This window comes from Schistocerca americana, chromosome 1 (assembly GCF_021461395.2).
Source record: "Schistocerca americana isolate TAMUIC-IGC-003095 chromosome 1, iqSchAmer2.1, whole genome shotgun sequence".
Classification (NCBI taxonomy): domain Eukaryota; kingdom Metazoa; phylum Arthropoda; class Insecta; order Orthoptera; family Acrididae; genus Schistocerca; species Schistocerca americana.
The window spans coordinates 1,011,971,140-1,011,993,927 of NC_060119.1; the positions used below are offsets into that span (position 1 = coordinate 1,011,971,140).

General features: G+C 36.9%; 1 protein-coding gene across 6 annotated transcripts in view; it reads left to right on the forward strand.

Moving 5' to 3' along the window:
- LOC124616175 (regulator of G-protein signaling loco) overlaps positions 1–22,788 on the forward strand; it is a 252,994-nt gene extending 230,206 nt beyond the window's left edge. For 4 of the 6 annotated variants that reach the window (XM_047144494.1, XM_047144479.1, XM_047144485.1 and 1 more), the window contains exons 5-13: positions 1,128–1,361; positions 1,968–2,156; positions 4,203–4,400; positions 4,543–4,630; positions 4,801–4,931; positions 9,872–9,955; positions 11,278–11,416; positions 13,114–13,205; positions 19,278–22,774. In XM_047144494.1, the coding sequence (XP_047000450.1) occupies positions 1,128–1,361; positions 1,968–2,156; positions 4,203–4,400; positions 4,543–4,630; positions 4,801–4,931; positions 9,872–9,955; positions 11,278–11,416; positions 13,114–13,205; positions 19,278–19,982 (1,860 nt within the window). In that variant the 3' untranslated portion in view covers positions 19,983–22,774. Of the gene's footprint in view, positions 1–1,127; positions 1,362–1,967; positions 2,157–4,202; positions 4,401–4,542; positions 4,631–4,800; positions 4,932–9,871; positions 9,956–11,277; positions 11,417–13,113; positions 13,206–13,497; positions 13,597–19,277 lie in introns of all 6 variants that reach the window. The other 2 variants (XM_047144471.1, XM_047144462.1) reach the window with 2 other exon arrangements.

Genomic DNA, 22,788 nt, shown 5'->3' on the forward strand with positions numbered 1-22,788 from the left:
CTTCGATATCCTTTATAATTATGGGTGTGGAGATCATGCCCAGACACACATTACCTACAGCAATATGAGGGAATTCTAAATAAAATCTGGGAAAAACCACCTTGTCCTGTTAACTATCAAACATTTTCAGCTCATTAATGTATTTAGTGGAATCTGAGTGAAAAGTATAATGAATTGGTACTCGTGAAGTTGCTTGGTCAGATTTTGGCAGTAGCAACTTTTTTATTTTACTTTTATTTTAGTTACATATTTATTAACAAATAGAAATTTCAATGTACAAGTACTGGATCATAATGTCTCAATAAAGGTAGCATATTTTTTTATTTTTAATAATTGTTCATATGGAAGTAAATTAAATATGATAGAGTTATGCAAAATCTCTTTTGTTGAATGGAAGAACTATATACATCAGCAACCCTATTAAATCTCTAGAAATAAAAAAGTTTTTTTATTTTCTACTTGTTGTTTCGCATTTTTATACCAAATTTCAATTTGTTGTGAATTTTCTTGCATGTATAATTAAAAATAAGATAAATTATTTTTAATAAAAAATTATAATTCAGTGTTTGTAAACTAACATTGACATTTGTTAAAATATATAAAATCTGAAAACAGGTAAAAAAATAAATATGCTGGTAGCATGATTTGAAATAATGGCTTCGTGACTATAAACCTATTACATTACACACTCAGATACCAGTCAATATATTAATGAGATAGAAATGTTGTTTACTCAGCTTTGATAGGAAATCTTTTAATCTTCATGTACGACATCTTCAAGGTGTTTTTTTGAGGGGGGGGGGGGGGGGGAGATTTATCACACTGCTTAAGAAAAAACGAGGAGGACAAAGCATTCCATTAGTTCCCCTTGTAAGTTAGTAAAGCCTTAAGGTCATCTTGTTCACACTACATTAATGTCAGTAGAGAAATAGACATAATTTCCTTTTTTAAATATAATATTCTATAGTAGAATTCATATCTGCAAATTGTTTTACTGTTTTACCCTAGATCAATCTCCTTTCACTAGTTCCCTCTTTGATTGTGTTCTAATTATAAATATTTTTGTACAAGTTTCTGTCACAAAGCTCGTAAATTTTTATGAAGTGCAATGTTGAACATTTCAATAGTTGAAGAAGAGCCGCAGTGATGCAGAAGATCGGCGGCGTAAATCATTGTTGCCATGGCATCGCAAGAATCGTTCAAAATCGAAAGACCGAGGAGAATCTGAATACAACAAGATGAGAATGATAAATCAGCAGAGGGAGACAGAAGATGCAGTTTCTGTGCGAAGTGATGTTACGAGCAGTAGATCATCCCTAGCTTCATGGGATCTTGCACTTAGAGGCTCATTTAGCAGACAGGTGAAAAAGCCTTTTTTTTCCTCATTTGTATTCAGATTAATACAACACAGTAATTAATAATCTTTATATGAATTCATTTTTCTTCTAATTGCAAGTTGCTATAATTGCACTTTTCGAAAGTGTTATAGCTGCAAAAGTGGCTTCCCTCTGCATCAGCAAAAAGAACAACCTCATTACCTCTGCCAAACAAAGTTATATCTCCATCTGTATGTTATGGAGACTAGAAATGGGTTTCCTCTAGCCTAAGGACTGTAAACACCTCACCTGGCTCAAGATACATACACCACATTGATTCATGATAAAACTGAACTTCCTGCATTTTAATTTGTTGCCACAGATAAGATTCATTTGGTCCTATGATGAATCTTGTGTCATCTTCCTTTCTCAGTGTTGATGGCTGTCTCTTTAATATTTACAAATCAGACTGATTTCAAGTTATAATGCAGCAATTTTTATTACTGGTGATAAAAAATATTATTGCACAAAAGAAACACAGTCTATACTATCAGCAAAAATTGTATATGTTAATAATTTCTTTTTAATGTAAAAGAATAATAGTTTTCTTGCTCGGTTTGCAGTTGGTTTATGTTGTATGTTTCATTACAGTCTGTAACATCAGGAGAACTAGGAGAGCGTGAAACATGTACTTTATGTCGTGTGATTCTCGCTGATGGAGCAACAACAGTTGTCCAGACAAGAAAGCATGAAAATGTGAAAGACATGGTTAAGAGGCTCTTGGATAAAAGAGGCCTTCATTACTCGTCGTTTGAGGTGTATGTTGGAAATTCAACGAAGGTAAAAATCAAATCCTCTTAATAAAGAAAACACTTGAAACAAATCTTAATATTTAGAAAACACACACACACCACATCACATCTTAATATTTGCTATTAAAAACAGTCTTGATCACGATTTATTTATCAAGGTGGCCAGTTTCGACCACTACTGTGGTCATCTTCAGACCATTGAGTAGGAACCTCTTTCTGTTGGAGAATCACTACTCTTGAGAAATAAATCGTGATCAGGACTGTTTTTAATAGTAAATATTTATAAGACATTGATCACTGCTGTTCCCATAATGCATTCAAAAGTAATACATCTTAATATGTTCAGAGAAGGGAACTTTCCTACTGTTAAGCCTATTTGCTTAGTACAATAGAGACAGGATAATATCTTTATTTTACCTTTCCTGATTCGGTGTAACAGAATGGAAATGAGTGACACAGTAATTAAAAGTACTGTATTATATGTTTGAAATGCCACATCTCATTTTGCAAACAGAATGACTCAAATTTTTATTTGTTGTGCTATTTTTTGATTTCTTGATTTCTTGATTACATGTAGTATAGGATGTATATTCAGTTTATTGTCTTTGTAATTCACAAATAAGGACACTCCATAATTGAAGACATAAAGTCTGAAGGCACCATGATGACCACGTTTAATATGACAAAAATGGCAAACAAAGTCTGGGTCACTTTCTATATATATTCAGATTAACAGTTTTTGACTCTTGCATGTCGTTATGTCAACCTGTGATTGACAGTAATTAAATTTAGATCTGAAGATGACTTCTGGCAATAGTAGAAATGAGTAATTCAAATGATACAAAATGTGGCCCTGTGTGTGTGTGTGTGTGTGTGTGTGTGTGTGTGTGTGTGTGTGTGTGGGTTTGTGTGTTTTTTTTTTCTTCAATACACATGACACAATTCATGCAAACTGGTGGACTGGGGTCATGTAATATATGAATACAACATTGAAAAATGCTTGAGTTTATTTTAAAAAAAGAACTTTTAAAGAAATCTTTCCAACTACAACCCATTTTGTAGGATTGTTGAGAGTCTGGAGTTTGATAGTAACAGGAGTGACCCACTCGTATATCTGACAGAAAAGCAAACTGAAGCATGTTTATTAATTTTAGATTACTATTGGATTCAACAATATTTGGAAATGGAACAAATTACACTTTTAAGAGATTTCTTTAAAACTGTTTGTGAAATGTATGTCTGGAGACTATTATGTGTCGTCACTTACTGTTGTTATAACATTCTTCTGCAATGAATATTGTATTTTTAAATTATCTTTTTTTTCCCTAAGATAATAAGGCTTAGGACACAGGACCTACAGTAGGGTCAGCAAAAGAAGATCCCCGACAGCTGGCAGTGCTCTTGCTGGCTTTCAGCTGCGAAGCATGAACTGCAGCAGGCAAAAAGAATAGTCATCTATAGAGCTGTGAATACTCTGAGGCATTGCTGTAAGAGATATACACAAAATTGTGTTACGTGCTTGGTTGAGGTAGACACGTGAAGCAGGCCCTCTGCAACTGTCGGGGATCTTCTTTCACGTACTCTGCTCTAGCTCATGGCAGGTGAAGAGCACTTATTTCACCAAACCTTGCAAAATATAAGTAAAAAATATTAAATGTCTAAATGAACTTGTCAAAGTCCAGTTTGTTGTGGCTGTGCGATGTTACTATTGCATTAAGCTGCTGCTGTTTAATCACACTAGAGAGTGTCTTGTTACAACACAGTAAGATCTACATTACAAAGCTGTAATAGCTCATCAGAATATTAGGCATTTCGAAAAGAATGCCTTTCATGTTTTTTTATTTTTATTCTAATGGGCTCATAGGAGTGTAAATATTGTACAATAAATTTAAGAATTGGTCACACAGTTAAGGCACAATGAACATTTACACAGTGTGACTTGATAGCAGATCTGAGAGCCAAATAATGTGAAAATTGTCCTGTACTTGCTATACGTGTATTTCTATTGTACTAATGTACTGTATGTTGTGTAGAGGTATTGTGTGTGTTAATTATTGCTATTGATGTTATATAGCCTGTACCATTGGATGAAGAATCATCTGTTCTTGGTGGAAAAGAAGTCCAAGTGGAGCAGAAAGTTTCATTTCGACTCGATCTACCCAACAGAAAAACAGTGGGTGTGAAAGCAAAATCTTCAAAATCTCTTGGTGAAGTTCTAAGGCCAATTCTACATAAATATGGCTACAATGTGGAACTTGTTACACTCTGTCTTGTAAGTTATTTTGTCAGTTGCTGTGAGTTCTAGATGACTTAGTTTGAAAAATGAAATATGTTGTGAATATTAGACCTACATGTTGAATTACAGTGTTTATTCATTTCGCCACTTTTAATTCCATCTATTTTCCAATTTTTAGATGAGTGAAAATGAAGTACTAGAATTAAATTTACCAGTATTAGCAGTTGACAACCAACGTCTGCAAGTTCTGACAAGAAGTGCCGAAGGTTTGTTAAATGCTCATGTCAGTGATCATCTTTCGCTAAATTGGATTTATGTGGATTTTCAAAACCCTTTTTAATTAATTCTGACCAATGTTTTATGTGAGATATAAATAATAGTCTTTGATTGATACCAACATTGTTGTATTTAAGTGTTTTCTTCCCTCTTCTTTTAGTGTGGAAGAATGATGCAGTCCACAAAACAAAATCAGGTCCAACATTGGATGAAATAACGAACAGGGTTTTTGAGGAGTTGCTGCAAGGGAAAGCTGAGGGCAGGACAACACCTGATCAGGGATCTGTTAGGGTGTGTATCATGTTTACAACAGAATAAATTTAAGGCTTTACATATGCAAGTATTCCTTATCCTGTCCCGCAAGTCTCCCCTGACCCAGAGCTCTGGGTGACTTTTCCGAACTCTATCCCTTTTCCTAAACCTCTCCAGTCCTTTTCCTTCTCCCCCTCTTGCTTCCCCTTTAACCTTTCTGCCAGAAGAATAACTTTTCTTTGTATGTGTGTTCTCCTGCCACTGCTTGGTGAGCAGATTTTTTTATCTATCCAGGTACATCATATTGCTACTTACCATAAAGAAGACACGTTAAGTGCAGACAGGCACAATTAAAAAGACACTTACCTAGAGCTTCTGGCCACAGCCTTCAATCAGCAAACGAGGAACACATATCATTCATACCCACAAGTAAGCGCACCTCATGCACATGTGACCGTCACCTCCATGGGATGCAGCAGCAATTTGGAGGAGACGGGGAAGGGGAAGGGGTAGTAGTGTATGGGTGGGGAAAGAGATGAATGCTGTCAATCACAGTGTGCAGGGGCTAGAATGCCAGCAGGTGCAACATCAGGAGGTTGTGGGACGGGGAGGTGGGGGGGAAAAGGAGAGGAGTGGGGAAGGATGGGCGGGTGCATTGGTGGAGGGCGGCAAACAAAGAGAATAGGAGATGATAGTACTGAGGGGGTGGAAATTTTGGAGGATGTGAGGACAATATGTTACCATAGGTTGAGCCTGGGATGATTATGGGAGCAGAGGATGTATAGCAAGGATAACACCCGTCTGTGCAGTTCAGATAACTGGTGGTGGAGGGAAGATCCAGATGGCTCGGATAGTGAAGCAGCCATTGAAATTAAGCATGTTATGTTCAGCTGCACCTGACCTAATCATCCTACCTGCAGACAAAGGTTTCACCACTGTTGTTATGAACCACAGTTACTACCTGGCAGAAGGCCTCCGTCAGTTATCTGACTCCTCCACCTGTAAACTCTGCCACAGTGATACCATCCCAGAAGTCGAACACAACCTCTAATCCCTGCTTAAAGCCTTAGGCCCTTCCCAGGATTTCTCCCCTGAGTCCATTTCCCTCCTCACCCTTATGACACCCCACACATCCACTTTCTATGTGCTCCCCAAAATCCACAAACCCAACAATCTTGGATGTCCCATTGTGGCTGGTTATTGTGCTCTCACTGTAAGAATTTCAGCCCTCATTGACCAACACCTCCAACCAATTACCCATAATCTAGCCTCACATGCCAAAGACACCAACCACTTCCTTCACTGACTCTTCACCATCCACATCCCTGTATCTCCTCGATCCCTACTCATGACTGTTGACACCACCTCCCTATGTACCGACATCCCAAATGCTGGTCTTACCACCATTGAACACTACCTTTCCCAATGTCCTTCAGGCTCTGAAGCCACTACCTTGTTCCTCATACACCTTACTAACTTTATCCTAACCCACAACTACTTCTACTTTGAAGGGAAGGTATACAGATAAATCCATGGCACAGCCATGGGTACCTGCATGGTACCCTCCTATGCCAACCTCTTTATGGGTCATCTAGAGGAAACCTTCCTAGCCTCCCAAAACCTAGTCTGGTTCAGTTTAATTGATGATATATTCATTACGCGGACTCAGGGCCAAGACACCCTATCTTTATTCCTTCGCAAGCTCAACACCTTCTCTGCCAGCTGTTTCTTGTGGTCCTGCTCAACCCAGCGTGCCACCTTGTTAGTTGTTGAACACCTCCTTTCTTAAGACTCCATGTGCACCTCTGTCCACATTAAAACCACCAACAGTACCTGCATTTCGACAGCTGCCATCCCTTTCACACCACAAAATCCCTCCCATACAGCCTGGCCACTCAGGAACAGAATATTTGCAGTGACAAAAACACTCTTGCTGTGTATGGCAAGTTTCTCATCAACCTCCACAACATCCTATTCCATCCCTGTGCCATTGTCAACCCCAATCCTTTGTCACAAGAATCATATCCCTGTGGAAGATCCTTGTGCAAGACCTGCCCAATTTACACAACCAGCACTTCCTATTCCAGTCCTGTCACAGGTTTATCCCATCAGGAGCCAGGCCACCTATAAAAACAGCCATGTCTTTTACTGACTCTGCTGTAATCATTGCACAGCTTTTATATTGGTATGTCCCACACCCAGCTGTCCACCAGGATGAATAGCCATGTCAAACTGTGGCCAAGATCAAAGTGGACCTCCCTGCGGGACAACATGCAGCTGAACATAACATCTTTGATTTCAGTGGCTGCTTCACTACCCAAGCCATCTGTATAATCACCCCTCCACCATCAGCTTTTCTGAATTATGCAGATAGCAGTTATCCTTACAACTCTGCTACAGTAATTATCCCGACCTCAACCTGTGGTAACATACTGTATCCACACCCTCCACCAAACAGTTTCCACCTCCTCTGCCCTATCATTTCCTCCCCATTCTTGTCTCCTGCTCTTTGTTTGCTGCCCTCTGTCAACACAATCACCAGTCTTTCCCACTCTTCTCCTTTTTTTGCTCTTTTCCCCCCACCTCCCTGCTTCACAACCTCTTGATGCTGCACCTGTTGGCATTCTAGTCCCTGCACATTCCACCTGACAGCTCCATTTCTCTCCCCAACCATACACTACTATCCCTCACCCTTCCCCTCCCTGTCCACACTGCTGTTTGCATCTCACATGATAGTCACATTCTGGCACGAGATGCTGGAGGTGGCTGAGCAATGGTGTGTGTTTCTCTTTTGCTGATGGAAGTTGTGGCCGAAAGCTCTACACGTCTTTTAATTGTGTCTATCTGTAGCTTAACATGTCCTTTTTTATGGTAAGTAGCAAAATGTCTTTTCCTACATCGGTGATATTCCTGCCTGGAGTTTCCATTGTTCAGTTACATTATGCTGCAATATTCTGATGTAAGTGGCAGTTGTTTGAAAACTAAGGTCATCTTTGCAACAACACTAGTTTATATCAGTAATAACTACAGCACCTCTATCCAAACTTTCTCTTTTTAACATAAAATTTTTTTGAAATTTTATAAATTTATTTTTTTGTGACATTTCATATTGTAACAAGTTAGATAATTCCGTGCACTTGTAATTTCATCTGTCCCTGGTAGCTGAGTGGTCAGTGCGACGGATTGTCAATTCCCAGGGCCTCGGTTCTATTCCTGGCTGGGTCAGAGATTTTCTCCGCTCAGGGACTGGGTGTTGTCGCCGAAGTGGCATCAAGTCGAAAGACTCGAAGGGAGGCCTCAGTCACACGAAATTTACATTTTACTTGTAATTTCTACAACTAATACAACCTCATGTGACATTTGCATGTTCATCAGCTCTATATATCAGTTGTAACTTTGGAAATAGGCACACAAAGCCCAAAAGAACAAGTCTCATCTCCCTTGTCGTTCAAAAATTGTTGTACTTTCTTCATAGATACCCTGTAGGTCTTCCCTGGGATCACATGGACAACATGTAAGCAGTAATCCATTTCACACCATATATTCTGAAGCATATGTAGGGTGACTGACATGGATGCATTAGAAATATGCATTTTGGTTTCTGGAATTGTTTTTTGCAAAGGAGACACCTAAACAAGGAATTTTACATAACCCCATAAAATGAAATTCACCAGTAACAGGTCTAGAGATCTAGGTGGCCAGGAGAAGAACACAGTATCATCATGCCCAGTACTTATAGTCCACCATTCAGAAAGAGGTAGATTTAAAAATAAACGAACCTCCAGTTCACTGCTTTTGTACAATGATAAAATTTTTTAACTTTCTTTGATATTCTCTATAATGCTTATCGATGTATCACTTTGCATTAAATAGTAATAGCTGTTTATAATTGGTACATTTATTTTGAATTGCCTTGTATTTCATTTCAAGAACTGCTTTTACAAAGAAACATCAAGAAAAGGACATCAGTCAGCAACATTTCCTTCAATTTAATGCTTTAGTTTGACATGTTGATTTTGAACTTCTGCCGTTTACTGATGTTGGTTTATGTCAATTTTCACAGGCTATGCTTTGTGGATAAATCATTGTTTTTCTATATTAGCATAAATTACAATACTGAGTGCACCCAAAACAAAGTATGAACAGTATCAAATGTAAATAAGAAAGAACACTTCCTCATCGCATGACATTGACTGCCCTCCCTCCCAACCCCGCTTCCCTATTTCACATTTCTTTACTTTCTCTTTTTGTTACACACCTACATATATTTTTCTGTTCCTCTTCAAATTTTGTCCCCTGTTAAGATTTCATTGTTCATTGTCTGTGTTGTTGTCCTGCTCTTTCTGCCTTGAGTACATGGAAACACTTTCTTATTGAAACACTTTCATCTTTCTTGCTCGCTCCAAAAGTTAACATCGCTCCAAAAGTTAACATTTTTGCCATGTTAATTTGTGCTTGTAAAGTGAAATTTTGTGCATCATCATACAGAAACACAGGCAGAAAAAGCTGACTTGGGTTATCGGGTACCTATGAAGTGACTCAAGCAGGTGTCATTTTGACAATAGACTGAAATTTTCCGTAGCAAAATTTTTGCCTGTGAAATGATACAAACCAAAATTACATATATAAATAACACCAGTTGTCTCTACGGTTAATAATAAAACTAATAACTATAGTTATAATAGGTTTCTTTTATGTCATGGGATCTAAATGGGCTATAAGAGCATATCATATTCCAACTAGGAAGTGCAGTTAATACTAAGAAGCAGAGTAGTAAGAATCACATTGTGTGAAACTAATATCTTGTGAATGTATATTCATCAACACAGATAAAACTTGCCTATTCATATAATCATTGTTTTCTCACATCAAAATTTTAATGCATGAAATGCACCTCATACAGTTATACACAGGGTGCCATCTAACCTGTTTACCATGTCTGAATGCAGACCATATAGATCGTTCTACTTTATTTTCAGTCAGAAGATTGGGGTTCTGAACATTCATCAGGAATATTTGGCCGCTTCTTAAGAAGAGATTCAGGATTATTGGAGAAATCTAGGGTGAGTAGAATTTTCTCCCTGTTTTACATATAACGTAAATTAAGTTCTGTGTTGAAGCACAACTAAGCATGAGTGGCGAAGAATACAGTCATCTTGGAAATGTTTTGTATTCAAAGAAAAAGAACAAGGAAAGAATCAGAGGATGATGCTGAAACAGCAGTAGACACTTTTTCGTCCACTGTTGTTATACCTCCTTCCTGAACTGTTCAGACTTTCCATTTTTGTATGAAGTGTTGTGCTACTTAGAAAGTTGTGTATATTTTTTATTCTTTCTCTTCTCTTGAGCATCTTCTACCTCTCCTGGATCAACATTGTTTTCAGTTTTGATGAAAAGCAATATTTGTGGCAAAACTTATGAATCTCATGCATATAAACAGCTCCTGCACTTTGTAGACTGCATGATCATGAGTCTCCATATTGGTGTGATGCTAGGTAACAGCTATGGTTCTAGAGATACAAGTTGCTGCTTTTACAACATTTTTCTGCATCTATATCAGTATTTGTGTAGACCATGTGAGAAATAATAATGATGATGATGACACATCAGGTAGTTCATGTTAAAGAAAAAAGTTTGAGGAGGAAGGTGATCATGTGAGTGCTGGTGAATAGGATCATTCTGGATTATAGGGGGATTGTACAATGGCCTGAAACACTAGAATTACATTTCATCCCGTAGTCCAAGAGCTCCTCGAACTCTTCTTCTTTTTCATCTGCGTCTTGTCCCTTTTAGTTTTCTTATTATTATGCTGTACTTGATTAGGTGGTAATTCTGTTTCCTATGCTCAGAGAAAATAATCCATCTTGCGAACAGTTTTGTAGTTGTTCTTCAAAGTATACAAACAAAGCAGCAATTCATATTTGCTGTAAAAGTTTTTACTTTTATTTACTGAGTCCTTTGTGGTATCTTTATTGTTACCTCTGGTGTTGGAGAAAATACGCTTATAGCCACTTTTCTCACATGGTGTCACAAACACAAACATAAACAAGAATGCATAAAATGTTCTCAGGTTTCCAGCCACGTCAAATGGACAGGCACAACTGGAAACACGAAAACATTTAATTCAGTATGCTAGTGAATGAGTAGGCTCTTGCTCTCTTGCTGCTTTTCTCAGTATTACATTACCTTTTGCATTTGTTCACAAATCAACAATTTATCATAATAAGATATTTCAGTCAGAAAGATTTATTCAAGAATAATTCTCTCATTTGCATTTATTAATGATTGCTTTGTAGTGAGTCTGCAGTGCTCTAATTACTGGTATTAAAAGAACTGATATTACCTGCAATCAGTAAAATAAATATTATTTTCTCTGTCTGTGTAGGATGCACGTGGGAAAAGCAAGAAGAGTGGCATGAACAAGCAGGAAGAGCCTGAGAGTAAATCATCAGTTGTCACTCGTGCGCCTCTTATTGCAAAGTGGAAAGTTGGTGTCAAGTTGCAGGGCCGATCTGAAAGTGATGGTAATAGATGTTTTTGTTTCTGCTACATTATTTTTATCTCTTTGAAACATATCCCTCTCGGTTTACTCTATAGAAAAATACACAAGGAAAATTTTTATGGTCATGGCTTAAGGGAGGAGGAGTTATTCTGTATGTGTAGTTGTTCCAGTCCAAGTTGATTTAAGGTAGTGAGAGTTATGATCCTTTTCAGCTAGTTCATTGGAGGGTTGGAGAAATAGGGGCATCTGTAGATAGGGCATGGGAGATTTGTGTATGGATCAGGTTTGGGAGACTCCGATTTTCAGTGTACCAGGCGGGGGATTGCTTGTCACTGCAGATGCACTATCCACAGCTGGCCAGACAGTATAGGACAAACTTTTCAGCGTGAGGGGAAGAGCAGCTGTTATACTGTAGTTGTTGTTGATGTTTGATGGACTTGATAAGGAAATGGGTTTTATGAAGCCACTAGAGATGTGGAGGTCAACATCCAAGAGAGAGAGACACCAATTTGAAGAAGGCCAGGTGAAACACAGAGAAGGTTTTGAGACTGTGGAGGAATGAGAATAGTGTGCCTTGGCCATAAGCCCAGAACAGGAAAATAGCGCCAGTCACTGTGGACTGGACAAGGGTCATACAGTCTATGGGTAGGGAGATTTCCTCTAGATAGTACATAAACAGTTTGGAACGTGAGGGTGTCATATGTACGCCCATCAGGATGCTGCAGGTGTTCATATGTCTTCTCCTCAAATGAGTAGTTGTGGATAAAGGTATAGTTGGTCGGGGATGTAAGAAATGAGATGGTGGTTTGGAGTCAGCAGGAAATTAGTGACAAGTGAGGATCCAGGTGGTATGGGGAGGGGACCGTTGAGAGATGAAGAAGGAAATGGTTTATGTCTTTGATATAGGAAGCTTGATCAATAATATTTGTAGGATTTTAGTTTAAGCCTTGCAAATTAAATTACAAACAAAACACACTAAATTCAGTCCCCCACGTCTCCACCCCCCAATCCCCAAATCACTGAAGTATAGTTGAATTTTGTGGTATTTGTACAAATTAAGTAGCTGGTAACTGTTTTCTGGGATTTTTTGATTACTTTTCTGAATGTTACATCCTTCAGTGGTTACATGTTATTATATTCAGCTTAATTCCAATCTCTTGAGAACTATAAATATTTATTTTCTATTACTGAATTTTGTTCATAGTCATATGTCATCATGTACTGCAGCACAGTCACAACTCAGTAGCAAAATGACAGTTCTGCCATGTTAACATTAAAACTAGACTACACAAGTTGTTCCATCCATATAAGCTTTACATCTAGTCACAAAATATCATTCTTTAACATTTAATTGTTATTGCATTGATTGACTGTAATGTAGGTTCTTGGTATGATACTTTGTGTATTACGAGTGAAAAGACACATGATACAGGTGTAATATTTTACAATATGTATTATTTTCTTTTACAAACCAGTTCTCGGATATTAAGCCTTCAACAAGCACAAATATATTTCATCAGGTGCAAAGATATTTACTTTTGTGCCTGATGATGGCATAACAGCCAAAAACCGGTTTCCAAAAGAAAGTAATAAATACTGTAAAATATTGCATCACTGTTGTGTGTGTTTTCATTCATAATTTAATTATTGTATTACAAACTTGCTTGTTATCCTGATTTATTGTGACAGTGCACTTACAATATGATAAATTTATTTCAGAGTTGTATGAAGGTTTGAAGAGAGCACAGAGAAGTCGGCTAGAAGATCAAAGAGGAACAGAAATAAACTTCGAGCTTCCTGACTTTCTGAAAGTAATAACAATTTTTTCAGTTTTTTTATTTGCCACATACATTTATATGAATTTACTTACTTTTATTGTTGTGTAGAGTAAGATGTCACAGTAACAGAACAGTCAGCAACTTGATAAAAATTCTCAATAGGTTTCTCTGTTTACAGATTGTTATTTTCTGTAATTACTCAACTTAGTGCAGTTAGCTACATCTCAAACATGGCTGGTTTCTGATGAAAAAAAGTAATATTTTAAAAGTAATCTCATGGATGACAGATATTAATATCATGCATTTGTACATATTGATTTGCCAGGTAGAAACCAACAGTTTTAGGTGGGATCAGGCAAATGGTATGAAGAACCATGCATTGAAAATTTCTCACAAGACTTGACAGCAGTCAACTTATCAAGAGGTGAGACATTAAGCAGCATAAGTGGTGAACCTCAGCTCCATCTTCCACTAATAAAACACGCACAAGTTGTGCACATTTGTAATTTTTTGTTTATGTACCGGAAAGTAATACATTGTGCCAATGTAGTATTGAATAGTTACGATGTGGGACAAATGCTTGCATGTATTGCCAGTTGTTAGGGCTGAATACTGTGGAATAGTAAGCAGTTGAAAACTAGATATTTGCACTAATAATGAACTGATTCAGTATTGTAGTTGTTTTTAGAAACCCTGTGCTGTTTGATTTGAAACAGTAAATACAAGCTGCACTGTGCATTGTGACTGCACATTTTTAGTTCTTATTTTCACAGTACTACAGTGTGGTTGGGAATGGATTCCATATTACAAATTGCCTACACATTCTGTAAGTTTTAATCAGATTTCTTATGATAAAGGATTTTGTTCCTTACAGTGGTACATATTTTATGCACTAATGCTAAAATCATCTGTAATCACTATCATTGCCCATTAGTCATTATAATTGCTGCAATTTTGCTGACAGAATTTAGCAGGTACTCCAACAGTGTGATAAAAAGGTAATGGGAATTTTACTTTTTCTTACAGAATCTTTATTTATTCATCAATATCAACTTTGTCCCCTTCAAAGCAATTCCCCTCAGATACGATATACTACTGCCAGCACTTTTTCCAATCAATCTTTGAAGCACTTCTGGAACTCATCTTTCATTATGGTGTTCAAGCTCCTTCAGCGATTCTGTTTTTATCTCATCAGTTGTGGCAAAATGACGCCCATTCATGGTTCTCTTTGGCCTCAGAATAAAAGGATGTCACAGGGGGCCATGTATGGTGAATATGCTGGTTGAGGCAACATACGTAATGTCCCCGACTTAAAAATATGACAGGAGTGTACAAGTAGTATGTTCCCCAGACTTGAGCAATATTCTAGAAACAGTCACACAAGTGATTTATAAGCCATCTCCTTTGTAGACTGATAGCACTTCCTCAGTATTCTACCAATAAACTCAAATCTACCATGTGCTTTATCCACGACCCAGCATGTGTAATCACATTCTAATTCATATCTCTACAAAATGCGACACACAGGTATTTGAATGAGTTGGCTGATTCCAGCTGTGATTCTTTGACTTTATGGTCATAGAATACTATGATTCTTCATTCTGGGAAGAGAACACTTTTACATTTCTGAACGTTTAAGGCAAGTAGCCAATCTTTGCACATCTTTGAAATCTTATCAAGATTTAACTGAATATTTATGCAGCTTCTTCCATATGGTACTTCATTATAGATAACTGCATCATCTGCAAAAAGTGTGAGGTTACTAATAATATTGTCTGCAATATCAACAATGAACCAGGCTTTATCACAAATATATGCTGTAAATTAAATGTGTTATTACAGTCTACCGCTGTAAGGAAAATGATTAATTATTAGAGTTACTAGCAGTTTCCAGTACATAGGTAATTGACCACCATGTATACATTAGCCCTTTGTTCTGCAGTGTTCTTTGAAAATACACTCCTTTTTTATAAAAAAGAAGAAGAAGAAGAAGAACATTGAAGGTAATGAATCCACACTATATAGTTATCCACTGCCAATCTTAAAAGCTTGAGACAGTTCCTACTTTCATTTCACTTAATGTTTGATGTCTTGTAGTAGCATTGGTCTATCTCTCATGCTGTATTTTTGTTTTATGTGTATTTTGAAAAATCTGTAGCTTGGCCCATAAATATTATTTATATTAATTGTAGAAACACACTGAAAGTTGTAGTAAGACTGGGTTAATATCCTGTAGCATTGAGAGTAGTTTGATTTTTTTTCTCTTCTTTTGAAGTTGCTGACTCTTCTAATGACAGATCTGGATCTCATGTGTGTGACTTCATTATTTACTCCTAGTCATATTAAATGGTTCCTGTGGAACTCTCTATTTTATGTAATATATTTTGTTATATCAATCTCTTGAAATTTTCTGTGAGTAACATAAGAAAGGTTTGTGAGTTTTAGTTATCACTCAGCTTCCTGTACATTGTTTGAATCTTTTATTGAAATAAAACAACCTATAATCTGCTGTGATGAACATAATCAAATATTTTTTTAGTCTAGTCCATGATACACTGTATGAATTATGGCAGATACAAAATTCCTAATAAACTGCTTATAGTGTGATTTTTTTCCACACATCTAAAAGAAACACTGCATTTCATCAATGTACGGGGAAAAAGAGTAAGTTACAAACATGAACAGAGGGAGTCTACATAAGAGTTTAGTGCACTGTCAGCATCAAAGTCATTAGAGGTGGTGCCAGCTCAGTTGGATCAGGAAGGGTGAAGAAATTCCATGTCAAAAAAAAAAAAAAAAAAAAAAAAAAACCTCGTGCTGTTCACCAAAAATGATTTAGGAATAGTGAGGTGAACCTTTACGTCAGGCTGGCTGGATAGGAATTTGAACCCTGTTCCTCCAAATTACAAATATAGTGCTCTAATCACTTTTCTGCCTCACGTGGATGAATTCTAACAACAGATAAAAAAGTAATAGTAATAATATCGCCAACTAACTTAGCTGAATGTACAGGATTTGATCCAGATGTTTTTTATTCAATTCCTACAGTGAGAAACGGTGGGCCTAGAGGCCTTAGAAAGGCAGTAATATGGGTAACACTCCCTTGGATTCTAGGTAACATACTGCTACGAGAACCATAAGCGCAACAAAGTTTCTCATGATATATAAACCAAGACTGTTTTTATAGTACTGTTCTGGTGAGAAAAACCAGGTGGTTACAAGAGCTTGAAGTTATGAGTTTAGTACTTATGATTATAGTGTGTTTAAAATGCATTAAATTATGGCTCAACAATGCAGCATTTACACAGTATGCTGATTGGGAGAATAATCATGAAAACAATTCAAAGTTGTAAACTGACAAACATAAACAAGTTTCATTTTTAAGATTGCCATATACTATTTAGAATACTCTGGATTGTTGTTTTAGACACTTCCTGGTAGTGTGTGCTAATTTTTGTCTTAAATGCTACAGCAAAATTGCAGTATGTAAGAGAGAATACTCCTCTGTGGAATTGAAACCGTCATATAAGTAAAGATAACCACTTGCTGTGAAGAGCCACTGTTGACTAGGGCATAGGTACATAAGAAAGGTGCAGAAAAATGGAGCACACATTTCTAACATGCATTCTTTTTCAAAGCATAGCATACAATCACACATTCAGTTCACGAGTACTGCAGTTTGGTTAGGCCATGAGAGAATGCATGTACTTGTTCACATACCATGCATTCAAGAAGAATGCAACTTTAGAAGTTGAGCTGCAGTATTCTACTTCTTATTTATGTGCCTATCAATACTGCCAGATGCTTCCACAACACTGTATATGACAGAGTAAAATCATTCAAAAACTGCCAACCTTAGCCCAGGTGCCAATAATAACTTCTCATTTGTGGCTTAAATTGCCCCTTTAACTATGACATTCACCCAACATCAAATTTAAGTTGTTCATATAACTATACAATTTGCACTAGACAGGGAGATTAGCCATATGAGGTTGTAACCATACCTTCATACATACTTTTGATCCAGGAAGTTGTAGATACTATGAGAAAAAGGTGGTTTACTTAGAAAGCTACAGTAGTGACTAAATGCAGGTTTATTTTGTTAATGAGAACCTGTGCAGGTGTTTATAATGTTTTAACAGAACTATACTTTCAGGTATTTTGCTAGTAAAACACACAGTGTAGATTACATTTTTAACTTCCATGTGTTCTTTGATATTACAGAAATGTGACATACATGGATACATGGTAATCATTCCTGCCTGCCCACTATAATTTCAGGCTGTCTGATGTGTAGTGTCTAATATTTGACATCAGAAAAACAAAACAACTAATGTTACAAAAATAGAGTAAATGTGTCCACCTAAACCTTCAACTGTTCTTCACTGGAGTTCACCTCTCTCTCTCTCTCTCTCTCTCTCTCTCTCTCTCTCTCTCTGTGTGTGTGTGTGTGTGTGTGTGTGTGTGTGTGTGTGTGTGAGGGGGGGGGGGGGGAGGGCAGATATAGATGCTTCATCCCTTTTCTCTAGATTTTAAGTATTATGTTATTATGCCAACTGCATTCATAAAGAATTAGCCCGTCACCAAAGTACATCATTTTGTCATACTTATTGAGATGTGACAACAGTCATAAATAATGAAGATAAATTCGAGACTGAGTAATTCCTTTCCAGTAGATGTGTCTCTGAGATGTGTGTAATGTACTTATTACATTATACAAAAAACATTTAATGTTATATGTGTGATTTAGTTTGGGAATGTAGCAACAGTATTTATTTCGTAACCTGTAAAAAACTGAAAACGAAGTATCTGGCACCCATGGCACTCCAGTGTCAGTTCAAGAAGCTTAGTGTTCTTCTTTTATACACTCTTCAACAAAAACACATGTATAGGCAACAGAACATAAAATTAATTACATCAGCTGGTCTCTTTCATGGCCCAAATCTACACATACTTATCACTAAAGTACTATCCATTTTCTGTAATATACGTATCAACAGCCAAATACAAATGACTGCTACTAGTAAAACATTTGCCATAATAAATAACTTACAAGGGAACCAAGCCTGCTCATCACATTTTGTCTGAATTTATAGTATTTGCAGGACTTGGCCAGAAACGAAAGTGACAGAAGTGGGAGTTCCAGATGGCCAAGCATTTAGAAAAAATAGCGTTTCTGGTGCAGGCCGGGCGAAGCTTGAGTCGTTATGTTAGCATAGTTTCCAGGAGCAGAAAGACTTCAGAACAGTAATCTACGGGCCGCGATGTCGTGTCCGTATGTGGAAACTTTCTCACTTATTTTTTATTTTCAATTTTTACATTAGTTACTCGGCAGATAAACCAAAATAAAAATTTGATATATTGATTAAGGTGTGAAAAGCTGTGAAAAGGAAAGGCAAAAGAAAATTTTGGGGTTGCAAATAATTTCCAAGGTCCATGGGGACTTTATAATTAGCTGTCCAAGAAGGAATAGTAATTAAAGTGTACAGGACTTTGTATTCCATTTGTTTCATTTTGACCTTCGAGTAGCCCTCGGCAATTGCAGCGAAACTGTAGGTTCTCCTGTTTTTTCAATGAACATCAGCCCAGCGTGTGTAAATTATCAACTATAGTATAAGAATTTAATTTTATATATTAAATTCTCATGTATGCCTTTGCTTTTCATGTTTTTAATGAAAATATTAATAAGTGCACTATATTGAGCATTATTTAGGTTTATTTGCAGTATATATAACGTAAAAACTGAAAATTAAAAAAGTTCCCACATAGGAACTCAAACCCACACCCCTCGTATTACCATTCAGCAGTCTCTCCATTGTGCCAACCACTGCCTGGAAACTACACTAACATAACTGGCTCATGCCTAGCCTGACCTTGCCAAAAATGCTATTTTTTTAAATGCTTGGCTTTCTGCAGATCCCACTTCTGTCACTTTCATTTATGGCAAAGATCTGCATATATCATAAATTTGGACGAAATCAGTGATGCCAAGTAGGTGCAGTCACCTTGTTAGATGTAAGTATATTCAATTTTTTTATTCTTCATTTGTTTATTTTTAAGGTATTGTGAATCATATTGTGTAAACTTATGTTTATCCTTTTACAGGATAAGGAAAATGCCCCACAGACTGGGAAGAAACTTCGAAAATTTAGGCGGAGTGAGGACCCAAGCCAAACAAAATTTTATGATTCTACAGAAGTGCCGACAGCACAGGCAGTTGGGAGTAGCCATGAAAGTTTGCTGCTTGAACCAAACACTAAAAACCCCCTGAACATTGATAAAGAGTCAAGCACAGGCTTGGTTCCACACTTCTTAGACAGCAGTTTTAGTGCTGACAGTGTTGTTCCGAGCCCTAGGCAGGCAGAAGAATACTTTTTAGGTCGATCTGCTGGAATTATGGAGTTCAGTGGGTGCAAATTGACAAGAAGTGAGAAAATTGGTGTCAGTGGAACTGATAAGAACAGTGAGGCAGTAAACAGAAACTCTTCACCCGATAACACACTGGTGGAAGCAGATCTTGGAGATGTGACTCTTACATGTGATTCAACAGATGAGAACAGTAATACTGCATCTGTAACAACACGTTCACGGCAATTAAGTGATCCACCACCTTTGCCTCCAAAACCTAAGCATTTACCTTCAAAAGCTTCTTTATGGGGAGTAAGCAATATCCCTCCATTTCGAGCATCAACAGATGCTCCAAATCCATGTGCAAGGCTTGTTCGTCCTAATGATGTAAAAAGAGATGCTAAAATATGTCGAAGTCGAAGGGCAGTATATCTTGATCAACCAAGCAGCAGCTTTGTGTGATATTTGTAAATATGTATTCATAGTATATAAAATATGAAATGTATGGTGCAGAAGAAAGTTCTGTTTCATTTAATTTTCAAATGAATGTTTATACCTTCAAGTACAAACTTCAACCAAACTTTACACAACTGGGCAAGATTTTGTAATTGTATTGCAAATGGCTATTGTCATCAATTAATCCTTTCCTCTTCCCTCTATACTGGGAACCTTATAATATTACATTCACATTTCAGGGATTACATCATTTAATCATCTTAAAAATCAAGTCACAAATGACTGAAAGTGCACATTGAAAAGAGGTAGATTATACTGTAGTGTCGAAATTAACACTACTACCTTTTAAATGTTGTTCCCCCTGATTTGGTCTTTAGGAACATTCTGTCCAATATGCTCTGTTACTGTGCATACTTCAGTTTCCATTAGTATTGCAAACCTGAAGAGTGGAAAGGAAACATTTCTGTGCAATACAGATGTTAAAACCAAGGAAAATATTAATAAATAATTTTATAATGCGGCTTCAGAATTCAATTGATATTAAAGTTTAAATATAATGTAAAATTGCCATTTATATAGTTTTTTGTGTTTTGAAATGTACAGTTTGTCAAATGTTTGAGTTTTTGTTCTGTATAGCAGCAGTAGTTACTGCTTTTTAGTAAAGTAGAGCCTTTAACTAATTCCATTACTGTTGTTAAATTTTCTGTTGTACCAGAGTTTATTGTTAATTTTCTATATCTTGTTATTCATGTGAGGCGTATAATGGACACACATTAACTTCTCAGACAATCATTCTGTTATATCTTTTCATGTGATAACTGAAGCTTCCTGTACATTTTTTATTACTATTATTTACATTCCGGTGGTTCAGTATTCAAGAAATCTATGTAAGTGACAGTATTTTATGATAGTTATTTTGGGTAATGTGGTAACTAAATAATTCTAACTGTTGTTGCTGAATTTTTTGCTGTTTGTAGGTTATTGACAGCTTTCTGTTCAGATACAGTATTGAAAGTGAGTGTTATTAGGTGTGTGTGTGTGTGTGTTTGGAAATGTGTTAAATGTTATACTGAAATTTCAACATTATGTACAGACTGTAAATTTTCATCTTGCATAATTATGCAAAGAACATTTCTCATTTTTATGTATTTTTAAAATAATCATCAACCATTTTCTTCATACGCAGAGAAAAATTATGTCTCTTTCTTTTCTGCTCACACAAAAGAACTGAAATATAAATGATTCACAAAATTTACTGCGAACAAGATGGAGTAGAAAATGGCAAACCTTTTAAGCCAATTGTTATTCCATAATTTAAATTGTCAAGTTGTTTGGTATAATAATGCTACAGTTGTGTAAGTTACACTTTACAGAAGAAAGAACACTGTAATGTTTAAATTGTTGCTCACAGCTTGGGAGATTTTTGTGAATATTTCCAGACAGCCAGTATTTCAGTTGTGTTCCATCCTGCTGTCTTTGACTCATCCTAAGAGTAGATGGATGATACACACCTGAAATATCTGCCCTCCAAGTACTGGAATACATGGCAGTATTCCAGAAATCTCATTGAATACTCAAGACACAAGGGAAACTTAAATAATCATATGGACAGCTCTGTGCTGCTACAGTGGAGTACTGTAAAATAATAATGACAAAATTTGATAATATTATTGCATCACATACTGCGCACAAAATAAAAATGATTATCAGAAAAATGAAGAAGAAAATCTAGTTTCTGTTTACTTCAGTGCATTAAATTATCCTGCATCTTTGTATTGAAATGAGATGATTTATTTTGTCAAATACCCAATTATATTACACCAAAGAGATATCAACATACATTCATTAAAAAATCCTATGTCAATGGGCTATAATAGGCAAGCAAATTGCATGTCTCATGATGAGGACAGCACTATGCAGAGTTTTAGCTTCAGGTACTCAGAGTTGCCATAAGTTCTGGGTGCTGAATCCCAACTCCCTCATTCTTACTGTTTCTCCCCCTCCTACTACTCCCCTCAAGTAGCAGTTAGTACTTCTTGCCACTAGCCTAGCAGCTGCCGATGAGGGGCAGGGGGTGGTTTGTTTGCTTCTGATTCTCGAAAGATTGTTGACACAGCAGCCGGAGACAGCGGTCACTTGTGCACAAGTTGTCTGAGTGTTTGTATGAATGTGTGTGTGCCCTTGTTTTTCGACAAAGGCTATAGCCAAAAATTTAGTTGTGAGAGTTTCGTCGTCTTTTCTACATGCCTGTCTGCAGCTCAGCAATCATCTCTACAGTGGATTGCTACCTTCCTCATTAGTACCGATTCTCAGAGTATTTGCACAAGTCACCTTTTGCATGGATTGATCACTGCAGTCTCATTTCATTGACATGGTGTCTTTGACACGTTAATAGCTGGCCACATGAGTGGACTTCCACCATGGGCCAAAGCCACAGGCCATTTCTGCCAGTATCTCTAACGGATTGGGCTTGCTGATCTGAAGCCCATTGTTTCCCATTAATGTGCAAGCCCTACCTGTCAGATCTACCCGCAGGCCGGGTCTGTTTGTGGCATAATGCAGTGGATTTTTGTGGTTGATCCATGGACGTAGGACTGTGGTGCTCTTTGTACACTATGTACTAATATATTTCTCAAAAGAAAAATTCCACAATACCTGTAAAATAAAAGATATAACACAGTGGGTAATAACCAACAATAACGAACGTAGTAGAACCAGCATTTTATTGGCAGTTACCTATACTATTGGCTTACACAACTCTTCCTCGCCTTACACACTTCTTTCAAGATGCCTACATTTTTCTTAGGTTATT